Source organism: Lethenteron reissneri, unplaced genomic scaffold (genome assembly GCF_015708825.2).
Source record: "Lethenteron reissneri isolate LAM-NWPU_2019-01 unplaced genomic scaffold, ASM1570882v1 scaffold_1630, whole genome shotgun sequence".
In the NCBI taxonomy this organism is placed as follows: Eukaryota; Metazoa; Chordata; class Hyperoartia; order Petromyzontiformes; family Petromyzontidae; genus Lethenteron; species Lethenteron reissneri.
Window position 1 is genome coordinate 677,806 of NW_026891367.1, and position 17,470 is coordinate 695,275.

A 17,470-nucleotide genomic window follows, 5' to 3' on the forward strand; every position below is an offset into this window, starting at 1 on the left:
CACATAACTCATTATTTTATTATGTTTTATTTATTATTTGTAGAAGGGAAATATAAATAATCAATTTAAACATAATACCAATTTTATTATGTTTTATTTTTATTATTTTGTAGAAGGGCAATATAAAAAATATAACATAATTATTTTATTATGTTTTATTTTTTATTATTTGTGTAGAAGGCATAATAAATAAAATAATAATCATGTTTTTTATGTTTTATTTTTATTATTTAGTAGAAGGGAAATAATAAAATAATACAATTGAAACCTAATACCAATTATTTTATTATGTTTTTTATTTTTTATTTTGTAGAAGGAAATAATAAATAAAATAAATAACATCATTGTTTTATTATGTTTTATTTTATTATTTGGTAGAAGGGAAATAATAAAATAATACAATTTAAACATAATAACAATTATTTTATTATGTTTATTTTTATTATTTATAGAAGGGAAATAATAAAATTAAAAAAATAACCATCATTGTTTTATCATGTTTTTTTTATTATTATAGAAGGGAATAAAAAATAATACAATTGAAACATAATAACAATTATTTTATTATGTTTTATTTTTATTATTTGTCGAAGGGAAATAATAAATAATAAAAATAAAACATAGCAATTATTTATTATGTTTTTTTTCCCTTCTACGTGACTTTAAGCCGAAAGAACCAAGAAGATGAATCCCTGCAGTCACGAAAGAAAGCTTTAAATCGAAATAAAAAGTTTAGTTTCGTTGTCGGGTTGGTGGCTTCCTTTAACACGGCTTTTGTCTCCCAAGTTTTGGGAAAAAATTTGGGTCAGTTCGCTGATGTTCTAGAGGGCAAGTCCCTTATATCAAAACACATTTTATTGAAGATTTATTCATGTTCGTGATACTCATCTGTACACCCCGGCGAGCTGGAGCGCTTAAACAGTTGGAAAGTTTCTCAAAAGCAATATGTGTAAACGTGTACAATGTACATCTACTCATGTTCTTGGTTTCTTTCGGTAAAGTCACTTAGAAGGAAATAATAAAATAATAAAAATAAACATAAAATCATTCTCACTGCTTTTGTTTATGTCACGGATGCGGTACGAGACAGTCATTTTAACAACACAGTCATTCTTGGAAAGAAGATGAAATCCCTGATTTAAATCGAAATATGATGTACATCTCGTGCAGTGCTCTTATGAACGATGCACTTGCCTTAATTGTGTGAAAAATGTTGTTCGTAGCTCAAGCAACGACCAGTGAACAGCATCAACCTTCGCAGAGCGCGCTGCCGCCTGATGGGCGAAAGGCGAGACCACACACTTGTCACATTGAAACATGTCCACACACACGCATCGTTATTTCAGATTAACAACACAGTCATTCTGGGGAAATACTAATTTATTTTCTTGGTTCTTTCGGTAAAGTCATCACGTAGAAGGGAAATAATAAAATAATAAAAATGAAACATAAAATAATTCTCACGACGTTTCGGCCACAACGCAAGCAGCCGTCCTCAGGTGAAGAACAGGTCTGTCGGAAAGACAGAGTCTGAATGAACACCACCAAGCTTGGCAGCGTATATTAAGCTGCTGGGTTGGAGGGGAAGGGCGCCTTGACAAAGGAATCTGCATATCAACAGAGGAATTTAGCTTAAATCAACAGAGGAATTTAGCTTAAATCAACAGAGGAATTTAGCTTAAATCAACAGAGGAATTCAGCTTAAATCAACAGAGGAATGCAGCTTAATATACGCTGCCAATCTTGGTGGTGTTCATTCAGACGCTGTCCTTTCCGACAGACCTTTCTTCACCTGAGGACGGCTGCTTGCGTTGTGGCCGAAACGTCGTGAGAATTGTATTTATTATGTTTTATTTTTATTATTTTATTATTTCCCTTCTACGCGACTTTACCGAAAGAACCAAGAAGATGAATCCCTGCAGTCACGAAAGAAGCTTTAAATCGAAATTTAATACTAATTTATTTAGTTTCATGATGCAATGGTCAGCAGGTTGTTATCTCCAGGCGTGGCAGGTTTAATAGGCACATGTCTAAAATGTGCCACCTCTGTCTACTCTGCAGTATGTATTGGTACAGCACAGTGACATGGCAGGCTGCATGAGGTGGGGTAAAGTGTGGGTACTGCCGTCTCTTCCAAGACGTCTGGGCGGAGTGGAAGAGTCAGCCTCTACTGAGGTTCTAGATTTGAAGCTTTCGTGACTGCAAGGATTCATACTCTTGGTTCTTTCGGTAAAGTCACCATGTAGGTAAACAATGAAATTAAAATTAATAAAAATAAAACAATATTTTTATTAATTTTAAAGTCATGTAGGTAAAAAATGAAATTAAAATTAATAAAAATAAAACAATATTTTTATTAATTTTAAAGTCATGTAGGTAAAAATGAAATTAAAATTAATAAAAATAAAACAATATTTTTATTAATTTTCAAGTCAAGTAGGAAAACAATGAAATAAAATTTCAGTTTAACACGTAGCAGGCTTTCGCGACCAATGTTATTCATAATCAACGTTTTTGGGTTTAGATCGCCGCGTTATTTATAAATGTGTCGTAACCCTCCACCACCCGACACGGCCAATCAGTAAAAATGTGTCACGTTGACAAAGACAAATAGTTACCTGCTTTAGCCCACCGGTGTGTTGAAGCCACAACATTTACAATTTGAGTACGACGTTTCGCTGGTAATTGCAACCAGCATCATCGGGCAATTCGCCAGAATGGTGAGGAGGCTCTGCTGTCTCCCGTTCTTATATAATGTTTTTATTAATTTTAAAGTCACGTAGGTTAAAAATGAAATTAAAATTAATAAAAATAAAATAATATTTTATTAATTTTAAAGTCACGTAGGTAACAATTGAAATTAAAATTTATAAAAATAAAACAATATTTTTATTAATTTTAATGAAATAAAAATTAATAAAAATAAAACATCTTTTTATAAATTTTAAAGTCAGGTAGGTAAAAATGAAATTAAATTTAATAAAAATAAAACAATATTTTTATAAATTTTAAAGTCAGGTAGGTAAACAATGAAATTAAAATTAATAAAAATAAAACAATCTTTTTATTAATTTTAAAGGCACGTAGGTAAAACAATGAAATTAAATTAATAAAAATAAAACAATCTTTTTATTAATTTAAAGGCACGTAGGTAAAATTTTTTTTTTTTTTATTAATTTTAAAGTCATGTAGGTAAAAAATGAAAGTAAAATTAATAAAAATACAAAATATTTGTATTAATTTTAAAGTCACGTAGGTAGAAAATGAAATTAAAATTAATAAAAATAAAACAATATTTTTATTTATTTTTAAGTCACGTCGGTAAAAAATGAAATAAAAATTAATAAAAATAAAACAATATTTTTATTTATTTTAATTTAATTTTTATTAATAAAAATAAAACAATATTTTTATTAATTTAAAGTCATGTTTTACCTACTTGGTGACTTTACCGAAAGAACTACGAGTATCTTCTGAGGTTGTCTCGAGCTCCTCTGTAGTGGAGGTCCTTCTCTGCCCGCAGCTGGCACGAGCAAGGATGTTGCCGAATCTGCACCCTTTGCCTCTCTTATGTTCACATGCACTTGGTGGTGGTTGTGGTGGGGTGGTGTTGTGGTGGTGGTGGTGGTGTTGTGGTGGTGGTGGTGGGGTTGTGGTTGTGGTGGTGTGGTGGTGGTGGTGTGGTGGTGGTGGTTGTGGTGGTTGGTGGTTGGTGGTTGGTGGTTTTTGTGGTGGTGGTTGTGGTGGTGTGGTTGGTGGTTGTTGTGGTGGTGGTGGTTGTGGTGTTGGTGGTGTGGTTGGTGGTGGTTGGTTTGGTGGTTGTGTGTGGTGTTGTGGTGGTGTGTGGTGGTGGTTGTGGTGGTGGTGGTGGTGGTGTGGTGGTGGTGGGTTGTGGGTGGTTGGTGGGGTTGTGGTGTGTGGTGGTTGGGTGGTGGTTGTGATGGTGGTTGGTGTTGGTGGTTGTGGTGGTGTGGTGGTGGTGGTTCGGTGTGGTGGTGGTGGTGGTTGTGGTGGTTGTGGTGGTGGTGGTGGTTGTGGTGGTGGTGGTTGTGGTGGTTGTGGTTGTGGTGGTGGTGGTGGTTGTGGTGGTGGTTGTGGTGGTGGTGGTTGTGGTGGTGGTGGTTGTGGTGGTGGTTGTGGTGGTGGTGGTTGTGGTGGTTGTGGTGGTGGTTGTGGTGGTGGTGGTTGTGGTGGTGGTGGTGGTTGTGGGTTGTGGTGGTGGTGGTGGTTGTGGTGGTTGTGGTGGTGGTGGTGGTTGTGGTGGTGGTGGTTGTGGTGGTTGTGGTTGTGGTGGTGGTGGTGGTTGTGGTGGTGGTTGTGGTGGTGGTGGTTGTGGTGGTGGTGGTTGTGGTGGTGGTTGTGGTGGTGGTGGTTGTGGTGGTTGTGGTGGTGGTTGTGGTGGTGGTGGTTGTGGTGGTGGTGGTGGTTGTGGTGGTTGTGGTGGTGGTGGTGGTTGTGGTGGTTGTGGTGGTGGTTGTGGTGGTTGGTGGTGGTGGTGGTGGTGTTGGTTGTGGTGGTGTGGTGGTTGTGGTGGTTGTGGTGGTGGTTGTAGTGGTTATGTTGGTGGTTGTGGTGGTGGTTGTGGTGGTGGTGGTTGTGGTGTGGTGGTTGTGGTGGTGGTGGTGGTGGTGGTGGTTGTGGTGGTGGTGGTGTTGGTGGTTGTGGTGGTGGTGGTGGTGGTGGTTGTGGTGGTGGTGGTGGTGGTGGTTGTGGTGGTGGTGGTTGTGGTGGTGGTTGTGGTGGTTGTTGGAAAGTGAATCAAAAACTAGTGTTTGTGCTACATACATATGACTTGGTCGAATTTTCGGTTGAAGCGGAGTAATAGTCGGTGTAACACGTAGCAGGCTTGCGCGACCAACTATATTCACGATCAAGGTGTTTTGTGTTAGATCGCGTGAGTATGAATGTGTAACCTGTTGCGCATGAACTCTCCAACACACCGGTGGGCTGAAGTAACGAATTAACTGACGCGTTTTGTTTACGTGACAAACCTTCCTGGTGGTGGAGGGTTACGGCACTCGATACTTAAGCGAGCTACCCCAGAAACCTTTGTCACGAATAATCAATCATCGGCAGCAGAAAATCTTGCTTTGTTCACGATACTACGGACTTGGAAAGCTGTTGACACACGCTCCTTGTGTCACGCGTCGTGTTTTGTTTTCTTTCAAAGATTCAAGATCACCTGACGGAAATGTTCAACTCTATGCACTGTCAATTGTTCAAGTTGAACATTTGTAACGTCAGAGTTGACTGTGATGTCGACAAAAAGGAGACTACGATGAGAGTTGCCCAGGAGACAATCGACGCTTTGCAGACCTCAACTCGAGAGAAACAGGTAAGTACCAGCGGCAGCGCTGCTCATTGACGCGTTTCTATTTCACTCACTCTGTCCGTTGTTGTCGTGTCCTCAAATCTTGCAAACTCAATTTTAACCAACTTATAGTAATAGGTTGTTACCCTTTCGACTGGTACAAAAGCTGACACCTTTATACAAGGGACCATGTTTGCAATAACCACAACACAAGCAGTCAAAATGCAAACAGAAATAAACAACTCTGATGATGATAATGATATACACTGTCCTTGAAGTTGATTGGTCCACACCCGAGACAGCTTTCCTTAGAGCCTAGTCTCCATTGGTGTTGGACCAGATGACGCCACAAGGCGTACAACTCAAAGACAGCGCACTATCAGAGTATTGAGAGCTCGGGGTGAAGCATTTACAGAGACATCTCCTTTACCAGTGGCAAAATATAGTGATAGGTTTTTACCCTTTCAACTGGTACAAAAACTGACACCTTTATACAAGGCATCATGTTTGCAATAACCACAACACAAACAGTGAAAATGCAAACATAAAATAAACAACTCTGATACGCCTTTTGGCGTCATCTGGTCCAACACCAGTGGAGACTAGGGTCTAAGAAAAGCTGTCGCGGGTGTGGACCAATCAACTTCAAGGACAGTGCATATCATCAGAGTTATGTTTTTTGTTTGCATTATGACTGCAGGTATTGTGGTCTATGCAAACATGACTCCTTGTAGAAAAGGTGTCAGTTTTGTTGCCAGATAGAAGGGTAAAAAACCAATTATATATTTTTACTGGCAAATGAGGTTCCAATGGTGTAAATGCTTCACCCCGAGCTCTCAAACTCTGATGGTGCATTGTCTTTGAGTTGTACGCCTTTTGGCGTCATCTGGTCCAACACCATGTGAGACTAGGCTCTAAGGAAAGCTGTCTCGGGTGTGGACCAATCAACTTCAAGGACAGTGCATATCATCATCAGAGTTGTTTCTTTTACTGGTAGGAACGAAGTGAACCAGCCTACAATAGATTATATCGTCCGTCCATCTGTCCGTCTGATGTTCGATTCGGTGTAGCAACATCGCCCCCTACTGCAAACACTTGGCAGGACCCTACAAAAACCTTTAGACTCAGGCTTTCCTGGCTAAACAAGTGTAACAATACATTATGTTTATATTCTTTGGTTATTCGTTCCTACCAGCCCACCCCGCAGGGTCCTGTTTTGTTTGCATTTTGACTGCTTGTGTTGCGGTTATTGCAAACATGATGCCTTGTATAAAGGTGTCAGTTTTGTACCAGTTGAAAGGGTAAAAACCTACTACTATATGTTGCCACTGCTAAAGTAGATGTCTCATAGTTTAAATGCTTCACCCCGAGCTCTCAATTCTCTGATGGTGCATTGTATTTGAATTGTGCGCCTTGTGGCATCATCTGGTCCAACACCAATGGAGACTAGGCTCTAAGGAAAGCTGTCTCGGGTGTGGACCAATCAACTTCAAGGACAGAGCATATCATTATCATCATCAGAGTTGTTTCTTTTTGTTTGCATTTTGACTGCTTGTGTTGCGGTTATTGCAAACGTGATGCCTTGTATAAAGGTGTCAGTTTTTGTACCAGTTGAAAGGGTAAAAACCTATCACTATATGTTGCCACTGCTAAAGGAGATGTCTCATAGTTTAACCAACTTCCCAATGTTGTATCGACTGCACACTTGGTATACGTGTGTCAGACTGATGACAATACTATATCATAAAAAAAAAAAAATATTTTTAAACAATATTTTTTACACGCTGTGTTTCGGCTTGGGTCTAATTGTCCGCTGCTCAACTCACGCGGGGCGTAAATCACTTCCTGGAGTCGTGGAGTTCTGCCATTACCCGTACCGTACATTTTATTAAAGCGTGTTTTAAAAAAAGTATATTAAACACGTTCCTTCGGAGTGGGCAGGTAGGAACCTGGTTGGACAGCGCATTCGTGCACGACAGACAAATATGCACGACAGACAGACAAATAATCCCTGGTGGGCAGCAGTGTGGAACCTGTTGTTGCTACCTGTATGAGTGTAGTGTGTCGTGCCGTGTATAGTGTAGTGAGTAGCTTAAACGTTGAGTTTTATAAGGACACCACGGGGTGACCAGCCCATCCCCACCCCTCCCACCCCCCACCCAGCCCCTCCCCACCCAGCCCCACCCCTCCCACCCCCCACCCAGCCCCTCCCCTCCCTCCCCTCCCCACCCTCCCCTCCCCACCCTCCCCTCTCCACCCAGCCCCACCCCTCCCACCCCCCACCCAGCCCCTCCCCTCCCTCCCCGCAAAAAATATAATAAAACTAAAACATAATAAAATAATTCTCACGACGTTTCGGCCACAACGCAAGCAGCCGTCTTCAGGTGAAGAACAGGTCTGTCGTTCAGACGCTGTCTTTCCGACAGGTCTGTGTCACCTCAGCGAAGTGTGTGTTTTGTTGTTTCCTTGCAGCTTGAAAAGGAACAACTCGCCGTTCAACTCAAAGACGCGACTAACAGCACACAAGAATTAACGGCGGAGTAAGAACGTTTTTACTTTCCTTGAATTGTATCTTTGTCTTCTGTTTAGGTTCCTCGACTGACGTCGGTGCAACACACAATTGCGTTCGCGAAGGGAGCGCGAGGTCGCGCGTCACAATCTACCATTGCATCGAGTGTTAACACGATCACAAAAAGTGTTGTGTCTAAAAAAACAAACTGGTGTAGCAATAGGGGTTTTCCACTTTTCTGGCAACAAAACTGAAACCTTTTTACGACGATTCATGTCACTGCATTAGCCACAATACTTTCGGTCAAAATGCAAACAAAAAACACGCCGTGATAATATTATGCATTGTCCTTGAAACTGATTGGTCCACTCCTGAGACAGCTTTCTTTAGAGCCTAGTCTCAATTGGTGCTAGAACAGATGACGCCAAAAGGCGTACAGCTCAAAGACATTTCGATTTAAAGCTTCTTTCGTGACTGCAGGGATTCATTTTCTTGGTTCTTTCGGTAAAGTCACGTAGAAGGGAAGTAATAAAATAATAAAACATAATTAAAGTCGCTCTTCCCCCCTCCAACCCAGCTTAAATATACGCTGCCAAGCCTGGTGGTGTTCATTCAGACGCTGTCTTTCCGACAGACCTGTTCTTCACCTGAGGACGGCTGCTTGCGTTGTGGCCCAAACGTCGTTAGAATTATTCTATTATGTTTTATTTTAATGTTTTATTTTAATGAAATAATAAAAATACAACATAATAAAATATTATGTTTTATTTGTATTATTGTATTACTTCCCTTATTACTTAAAATAATAAAAATAAAACATAATAAAATATTGTTATGTTTTATTTTTATTATTTTATTACTTCCCTTATTACTTAAAATAATAAAAATAATAAAATATTATTATGTTTTATTTTTATTATTTTATTACTTCCCTTATTACTTAAAATAATAAAAATAGAAATATTTTATTATGTTTTATTTTTATTATTTTATTACTTCCCTTATTACTTAAAATAATAAAAATAAAAATATTTTATTAAGTTTTATTTTTATTATTTTATTACTTCCCTTCTACGTGACTTTACCGAAAGAACCAAGAAGCTCAAAGACAAAGCCGCTATCAAAGTAATGAGGGCTCAGGGTGAGCATCTACATCATTAGACCTCCTTTGCCAGTACCAAAATATTATAATAATAATAGGGTTATTCCCTATTATCATTATTATATTTTGGTACTGGCAAATGATGGAAAAAAAACTGGTGGCGTATTTTACTTGGGATGTTGGCTATCAACAACAAGGCAACTCCTACGACTAATTGGGAATGGGACGCAAGCGTAGGATTGATCGCCCTGTCGCTGGCCGCCTTTGGGGAGGGTGTATCGTGTGAAAGGCCGAAACACCCTAGGAACCAAAGGTTCACTGCTGACGATGCGCTCCCCAAATGTCACCAGGCTCACTGTTCGTGAACTCTTGGAAGTGCTTGCACAAAGGATAGTAACATCTCATCCTGTGTTCTTTGGAATCTGGCACGACTATCAAATCACCAAGTACGCACGTACGAGCGAATGGCGCGCGCCGTGCTACTTCGCAGCCGCCAGTTATGCAAGCGATACATTTAGTCTGAAGCAACGCGTACGGTGGATATTTGTCTACGGAGGATTTCTGACCTCCGTCCTTGCAATGTGCCTGTGTCCGTAAGAATCACCGCCACCAGGGAAATGTGCGACGGTCTGCAGGTCCAATTCTCTTCGGCGCAACAAACACTAACGAAAGGTGCGTTCTCAACATCTGCCGACCGTTGAACGTTAACGGTGTAACGTTGAGCGATCAAACTTTTTTGCCGTTGACTTATTCGGGCCATGTCCGCGTGCTGATGTCGACAGCTGAAGCAAATCAGGAAGAAATGAAAGAATTCCGTTTGTCAGTGAAAGCAGAAATGAAGGTAAATGTATAATAACATTTTTAAAATGTTGTTTTCATGTAATTATATTTCTTGAAAAACGTATAATAGTATACACGTATACACATGCATATTTAATATTAATGCTTTAAATCCTGGTGTCATCTTCTTTTAAAGACATTTGCAGTGACTTTGAGTGATTTAAATTCAAAGTTTCAAAATGACAAGAACATCGCGTTGGCCAAAGGTAAGCCTTGTTGCAGGATGACACGATGCAGAGCTCGGTAATAACACGGTCGTGTTCAATACATAGAGCACAGCAATCATCGACTTGTTCTTGGTTCTTTCGGTAAAGTCACGTAGAAGGGAAATAATAAAATGATAGCTGTCTTCCCAACAGACCTGTTCTTCACCTGAGGACGGCTGCTTGCGTTGTGGCCGTAACGTCGTGAGAATTATTGTATTGTGTTTTATTTGTATTATTTTATTATTTCCCTTCTACGTGACTTTACCGAAAGAACCAAGAAGATGAATCCCTGACAGTCACGAAAGCTTTACATCGAAATTTTAAGCCACAACCGTCGTTGATAATCATCGGCAGTGCTCTATCCACTGCTAGATGAAGCCGTCATCCCTCGAGGCCTTGAGAAGCAACACACTCTCTTGCTGCTGCTGCTGTTGCTGCTGCTGCTACTGCTGCTACTGCTGCTACTGCTGCTGCTGTTGCTGCTGCTGCTGCTGCTGCTACTGCTGCTACTGCTGCTGCTGTTGCTGCTGCTGCTGCTGCTACTGCTGCTGCTGCTGTTGCTGCTGCTGCTACTGCTGCTGCTGCTGTTGTTGCTGCGTCACGTAGAATGGAAATAATAAAATAATGAAAATGAAACATAATAAAATAATTCTCACGACGTTTCAGCCACAACGCAAGCAGCCGTCCTCAGGTGAAGACCAGGTCTGTCGGGGAGACAGCGTCTGAATTGTGGCTTGCTGGGTGAATATCGATGCGCTCAACTCGTTTGTTTTGCACGCGACGCGTGTTGCGTGTAGTGGAAGCAGCCGTGCAGGAGATGGGAAGAGCTCAGGAGGACTTCACAAACAAGTCGGCGATTATAGAAAGCCAGGTGGGTGTGAATTTGTGAGCTAATCGCTTTTGCTCATATTCAGGGGCGGTTTCTTCATTAGGGCGATTGGGCGACGCACCACCAATGTCATTCAACCACAGAGTCACGCTAGCCGTCACTGTCAGACTCTGGATATAGTCCAATCAGCGTCATGTCACGTTCTGTGGAGTACCGCCTCTTTTGGGGCGATTTCACTCCGGCTGAGAATCGCCCCGAGTGTTCCCATAGACTTACATTCAAAGATGTTTGTTTTTTCGAACGGCGGGCGCTGCAAAGCATTCTCTACGGCTTCCGGGAGGGCTCGCCCTAACGTGCTCACGTCATCATACGTAAGCACGTTTCAGTCAGCAGTATTATTTGTCGCCACCTAGTGGAATCTTTAATAAAATAAACTTGAGTGGTTTGTTTTAATAGTGAGTATAGAAACAAACAAGATGTATTGTAAGAGTCACTTTATTTGTCATTAATATTAAAGAAGTGAAGTTGCCTTTACATGCTTAAGCTGTTAATTTATCCATTGCATGGGTGGAGCTTATCCTTATCAATCATCCACACATTTGCCCCCCCTGAGAGATTGTGCAGGAGCCGCCACTGCTCACATTTTAAATGCTTAAAAAGTGAAATTTTAAATGCTTAAAATGTCACTTATTTCCACTTTAAAACGTATTCAGTGCCCTAAATGCATTTGTTCAACACAATATATGGGATTCATCTTCTGGGTTCTTTCGGTAAAGTCACGTAGAAGGGAAGTAATAAAAAAATAGTCAGACGCTGTCGCCTCGACAGACCTGGTTTTCACCTGAGGACGGCTACTTGCGTTGTGGCCGAAACGTCGTGAGAATAATTTTATTTTTTATTTGTATTATTTTATTACTTCCCTTCTACGTGACTTTACCGAAAGAACCAAGAAGATGAATCCCTGCAGTCACGAAAAAAGCTTTAAATCGAAATTTATGGGATGTACACATTTTCACCTCTTTATCTTGATTTTTGAAAGTTATTTTCATTCCGGTAAACAAAACTTATTTGAATTAAATGATGACTTGCAAAACAGAAAACTTGCCTTGCCCGGCAGTAGGTCATTTCATAGATTCGTGTATCTTGATTTTTGAAAGTTATTTTCATTCCGGTAAACAAAACTTATTTGAATTCAATGAAGACTTGCAAACCAGAAAACTTGCCTTGCCCGGCAGTAGGTCATTTCATAGATTCGTGTATACGGTCGTTTTGTTGAGTAGTTATCACATCAGAGCTGCCTTTCATTTTTAGGTCAAAGAAAAATCAGAGCTTTTAGAGTCAAAAAATGAAGAACTCAAAACGACCTCTCAAAAGCTGCAAGATTCCATTGAAAACTGTGTTGGACTCGAAGAAATAACGGGTGAGAGTGAGAGTCCATTCAAGTTGTGTGCTTTTGCCAACAGCCTGGGTACGTGTGTGTGTGCTAGGAAAATATCTTGCACATCTGACCGTTAAAGGTGATCCCAATTTGAGTTGTTTTTAAATCCTTTATATTAAGTTTGCGTGCTTGCGTGCTTGCTTGCTTACGACCGTGCAAATCTTTCGGTCGTTTTTTAACCCACTTCCCGTGATCCAATCGAGCTGACATTTTGCACACAGACTCGTTGTGCGAGACAATTAATGTTCGTGAAAATTTGTTTCCAAAATTTTACACTGTTTAGGGAATTTTTTTAAAAATATTTAATTACCAATTGCTTAATGCTGGCACACAATCATCTGACCCATAGGTGGCAGCCATCTCAAGCCAGAGGACGAGAGGACTCGAGCCGCCACGCATATAAAGGATTTAGAGTGAAACACTTTGTTTTTACGGGTTAATTTTTTGTGTCTTTCGCAGGCGACTTTCAATCACGACTTGAGGAAACACAGGAAGGAATCAAAACCCTCAAGTTGGAAATAAATCGACGTCACGAATTTGAAAGCGGACTGCGGGTGACACGTCCATTCATATTGACGCGGCAAAACCTTGGACTGCGAGTAACTTGGTCTTCTTGGTTCTTTCGGTAAAGTCGTCACGTAGAATGGAAATAATAAAATAAAAAAGTAAAACATTGAGTCACGTAGAAGGGAAATAATAAAATAATAAAAATAAAACATTAAGTCACGTAGAAGGGAAATAATAAAATAATAAAAATAAAACATTGAGTCGCGTAGAAGGGAAATAATAAAATAATAAAAATAAAACATTGAGCCGCGTAAAAGGGAAATAATAAAATAATAAAAATAAAACATTAAGTCACGTAGAAGGGAAATAATAAAATAATAAAAATAAAACATTGGGCCGCGTAGAAGGGAAATAATAAAATAATAAAAATAAAACATTAAGCCGCGTAGAAGGGAAGTAATAAAATAATAAAAATTAAACATAATAAAATTATTCTCACGACGTTTCGGCCACAACGCAAGCAGCCGTCCTCAGGTGAAGAACAGGTCTGTCGGGAAGACAGCGTCTGAATGAATTTCAGACGCTGTCTTCTCGAATGAATTTCAGACGCTGTCTTCTCGAATGAATTTCAGACGCTGTCTTCTCGAATGAATTTCAGACGCTGTCTTCTCGAATGAATTTCAGACGCTGTCTTCTCGAATGAATTTCAGACGCTGTCTTCTCGAATGAATTTCAGACGCTGTCTTCTCGAATGAATTTCAGACGCTGTCTTCTCGAATGAATTTCAGACGCTGTCTTCTCGAATGAATTTCAGACGCTGTCTTCTCGAATGAATTTCAGACGCTGTCTTCTGGAATGAATTTCACACGCTGTCTTCTCGAATGAATTTCAGACGCTGTCTTCTCGAATGAATTTCAGACGCTGTCTTCTCGAATGAATTTCAGACGCTGTCTTCTCGAATGAATTTCAGACGCTGTCTTCTCGAATGAATTTCAGACGCTGTCTTCTCGAATGAATTTCAGACGCTGTCTTCTCGAATGAATTTCAGACGCTGTCTTCTCGAATGAATTTCAGACGCTGTCTTCTCGAATGAATTTCAGACGCTGTCTTCTCGAATGAATTTCAGACGCTGTCTTCTCGAATGAATTTCAGACGCTGTCTTCTCGAATGAATTTCAGACGCTGTCTTCTCGAATGAATTTCAGACGCTGTCTTCTCGAATGAATTTCAGACGCTGTCTTCTCGAATGAATTTCAGACGCTGTCTTCTCGAATGAATTTCAGACGCTGTCTTCTCGAATGAATTTCAGACGCTGTCTTCTCGAATGAATTTCAGACGCTGTCTTCTCGAATGAATTTCAGACGCTGTCTTCTCGAATGAATTCCAGACGCTGTCTTCTCGAATGAATTTCAGACGCTGTCTTCTCGAATGAATTTCAGACGCTGTCTTCTCGAATGAATTTCAGACGCTGTCTTCTCGAATGAATTTCAGACGCTGTCTTCTCGAATGAATTTCAGACGCTGTCTTCTCGAATGAATTTCAGACGCTGTCTTCTCGAATGAATTTCAGACGCTGTCTTCTCGAATGAATTTCAGACGCTGTCTTCTCGAATGAATTTCAGACGCTGTCTTCTCGAATGAATTTCAGACGCTGTCTTCTCGAATGAATTTCAGACGCTGTCTTCTCGAATGAATTTCAGACGCTGTCTTCTCGAATGAATTTCAGACGCTGTCTTCTCGAATGAATTTCAGACGCTGTCTTCTCGAATGAATTTCAGACGCTGTCTTCTCGAATGAATTTCAGACGCTGTCTTCCCGACAGAACTGTTCTCCACCTGAGGACGGCTGCTTGCGTTGTGGCCGAAACGTCGTGAGAATGAGTTTATTAGATTTTTATTATTTTATTATTTCCATTCTACGCGACTTTACCGAAAGAACCAAGAAGATGAATCCCTGCTGCAGTCACGAAAGCTTTAAATCTAAAAATATTAATTTGATAAACGAGCGAGGAGGGGTCTTGCAATACGAGTAGTACGCGTAGTGTACGCTTTGTCTGCCGAGCGTCACGTGATCGCAGCTGATGTACGAGTGCTTTGGATTGCAAACACGTCTACGGGACGAATTATGCTCGCAATCCAACGTTTGACTGTATAGTTAATATTGTCTGCATATTTATTTCTGTATAGTTTTTTACGGGATCATATTCTTAGGTGTTTTCGGTAAAGTCACTGTGTAGGTAAAACATCAAAATTAATAAAATAATAAAATAAAAATAAAGATCACGACGTTTCGGAGGCAACACGAGTCTCCAGCACAAGTCTCCGTTGCCTCCGAAACGTCGTGATTTTTATTTTATTATTTTATTAATTTTGATGTTTTACCTACACGGTGACTTTACCGAAAACACCTAAGAATATGATTCCTTGCAGTCACGAAAGCTTCAAGTCTAGAATTTTTTACGGGATGCTTTTCTCTTGCCTTCTTTTGGCAAATCTCAGCTTTGCGCTGTATCTGAAAAATGTAGCGGGTCACCCGCCTGCCCCGTTGATTTAATCATCGTAGAACTTTCAGAAACACTGATGACCAAACGGATGTTCTTGCCTTCCTGCTGTAGGCCGAGATACAAAACACGGAGAGAAGTTATGCGGAGAAGGAGCGAGAGCACGCCGCGCGCGCGACAGAGCTGCGGCGATCGTGTGACGGGCTGCACCACAAACTTTTGGACCTGAAAGTTATTTTTCTCAACCGAAAGAAGGAAAATCACGAGTTGACACAAGCAGCCTGCCAGAGGCAAGTGGTGAACTTTGACAGCGCAGCAAGTAGGCTGCTGAGATGCTGTTGCCACATCTGCATTCCCGAGAACATCTGACTGTGTTTGTATCTGCAAAGCAAAACAAATGCGGTCTCTTTTGTTCACCGATGCACTTTTCTGCATCGTTTAATCTGGCCTCTGACGCACGTCACGAACTCGACGTTCGCGTGACGATTATCTGAACCGGTCCTGGGCCTCCCCTAGGTCGACTCAGCCTCAAATGAGTACCTGGTGCGGTGTGTAAACATCGCTACTGGGGAGACAAAGGCGGTCGGGCGTGGTGCTGGCCACCCACCCCCTCGTGTGCCGTGCCGGTAGCCTTCATAGGTGCTTGCGAACAGCACTTGCCCCTACGGTCTGTTGAGGCTAAACGGGGGATCTTCGTGTTGCACTGAGAGTGTGCTGCATTGCCGATACATTTTTAAAACAATTAAATGAGGCTGACGTCTTGTTACGTTTCTTTCAGGTGCAGCGATGAAGCAGAGATTCGTCGCAGGTTTGAAGCGAATATTCGTGAAATAAGCACAGAAATCGGTAGGCAACGTTTTGCAAGCGTGAATGTCCATTGCGAGTTTATTATCGCATGTGCGACATTATTGAATTTTCGTTCGTCCTTCTGATTTTCAGGCTTGCTTGCCGTGTCATCGCACTCGCAGAACCTTGTTTTTGGACCACTCATTGACATGCAAATGTTTTCTCTAACCCCCCCCCCTCCCTCTCTCTGCCTCCTCCCCCCTCTGTCTATTTAAGGCCACCCCACAGAGATGATCACCCCTCTCTGGTTCCTGTGTTGCTCCCTCTATGTATCTTGGTGATATCTGTCTGCTAATATGTCTGTCTATAGTTTTCTGGTTAGATTCTATGTCGCTATTTCATTATACCTGATGATGATTGCTTGTGTTGCAATCGAAACGTCGTATGCTATTATTTAATTATATTATTTTATCTTTAGACGTGACTTAACCGAAAGAAGCAAATAATCATTTACTGCAGTCACGAAAGTTCTAAAATTAAGATTTCTCTCATCGGGTGTACATTATTAACGTCTGCTTGATATATTTTCATCGCGTCCAACATGTATTGATATTCTTTTATTAATACGATCAATCGATTATTGTTCCTAGATAATGTGACGATTGAAAGTGACGGTAACCATGCGGAGCACAAGGTCGCGCTGGTGAGTTACATTTTCACGTCGCTTTCACAACATCAGCCACGAGGGTGGACAATGTTCAACGCTACAATTGGAAGTCCATAAGTTTAATTTGGAGTATATTCTTAGGTTTTTCGGTAAAGTCACGTAGGTAAAACATCCCCAGCCCCCCCCTCCCTCCCGATACGTTCCATTCATTGGCTACCACATTCTGATGAGCTCCCCCCCCCCCTCTCCTCCCCCCCTTCAACTTGCTTATAAGGGATTACATCTTGAATCATTGCTTCACTTGATGCAGCTAATCCGGCTGTGACGGTCCCACCTGATTACGGAGACTTGTGTTGCCTCCGAAACGTCGTGATTTTTTTTTTATTTTATTTTATTAATTTTGATGTTTTACCTACACGGTGACTTTACCGAAAAAACCTAAGAATATGAATCATTTCAGTCACGAAAGCTTCAAGTCTAGAATGTAATTTGGAGCTTTCGTGACTTGCAGGAATTACTCTTTGGTTCTTTCGGAAAAGTCACGTTTAAAGATAGAATAATAAATTAAGTAATAGCATACGACGACGTTTCTGTTGCAACACAAGCAATCATCGTCAGCTATAAATGATCAAAATTAATTAAAATAAAATAAAATAAAGATCACGACGTTTCGAAACGTCGTGATCTTTATTTTATTTTTATTAATTTTGATGTTTTACCTACACGGTGACTTTACCGAAAAAACCTAAGAATATGAATCATTGCAGTCACGAAAGC

General features: G+C 40.6%; 1 protein-coding gene across 6 annotated transcripts in view; it reads left to right on the plus strand.

The window, feature by feature from the left end:
- Positions 1-17,470, plus strand: part of LOC133362810 (myosin-2 heavy chain-like) — a 131,414-nt gene that overhangs the window by 53,250 nt on the left and 60,694 nt on the right. For 5 of the 6 annotated variants that reach the window (XM_061581754.1, XM_061581749.1, XM_061581753.1 and 2 more), the window contains exons 2-13: positions 1,224-1,288; positions 5,171-5,335; positions 7,784-7,851; positions 9,521-9,594; positions 9,705-9,763; positions 9,899-9,968; positions 10,766-10,839; positions 12,109-12,217; positions 12,695-12,789; positions 15,355-15,530; positions 16,019-16,086; positions 16,677-16,729. The exons of the other annotated variant lie outside the window; for it this stretch is intronic. In XM_061581754.1, the coding sequence (XP_061437738.1) occupies positions 1,224-1,288; positions 5,171-5,335; positions 7,784-7,851; positions 9,521-9,594; positions 9,705-9,763; positions 9,899-9,968; positions 10,766-10,839; positions 12,109-12,217; positions 12,695-12,789; positions 15,355-15,530; positions 16,019-16,086; positions 16,677-16,729 (1,076 nt within the window). The remainder of the gene's footprint in view (positions 1-1,223; positions 1,289-5,170; positions 5,336-7,783; positions 7,852-9,520; positions 9,595-9,704; positions 9,764-9,898; positions 9,969-10,765; positions 10,840-12,108; positions 12,218-12,694; positions 12,790-15,354; positions 15,531-16,018; positions 16,087-16,676; positions 16,730-17,470) is intronic. 6 annotated transcript variants of the gene reach the window in all.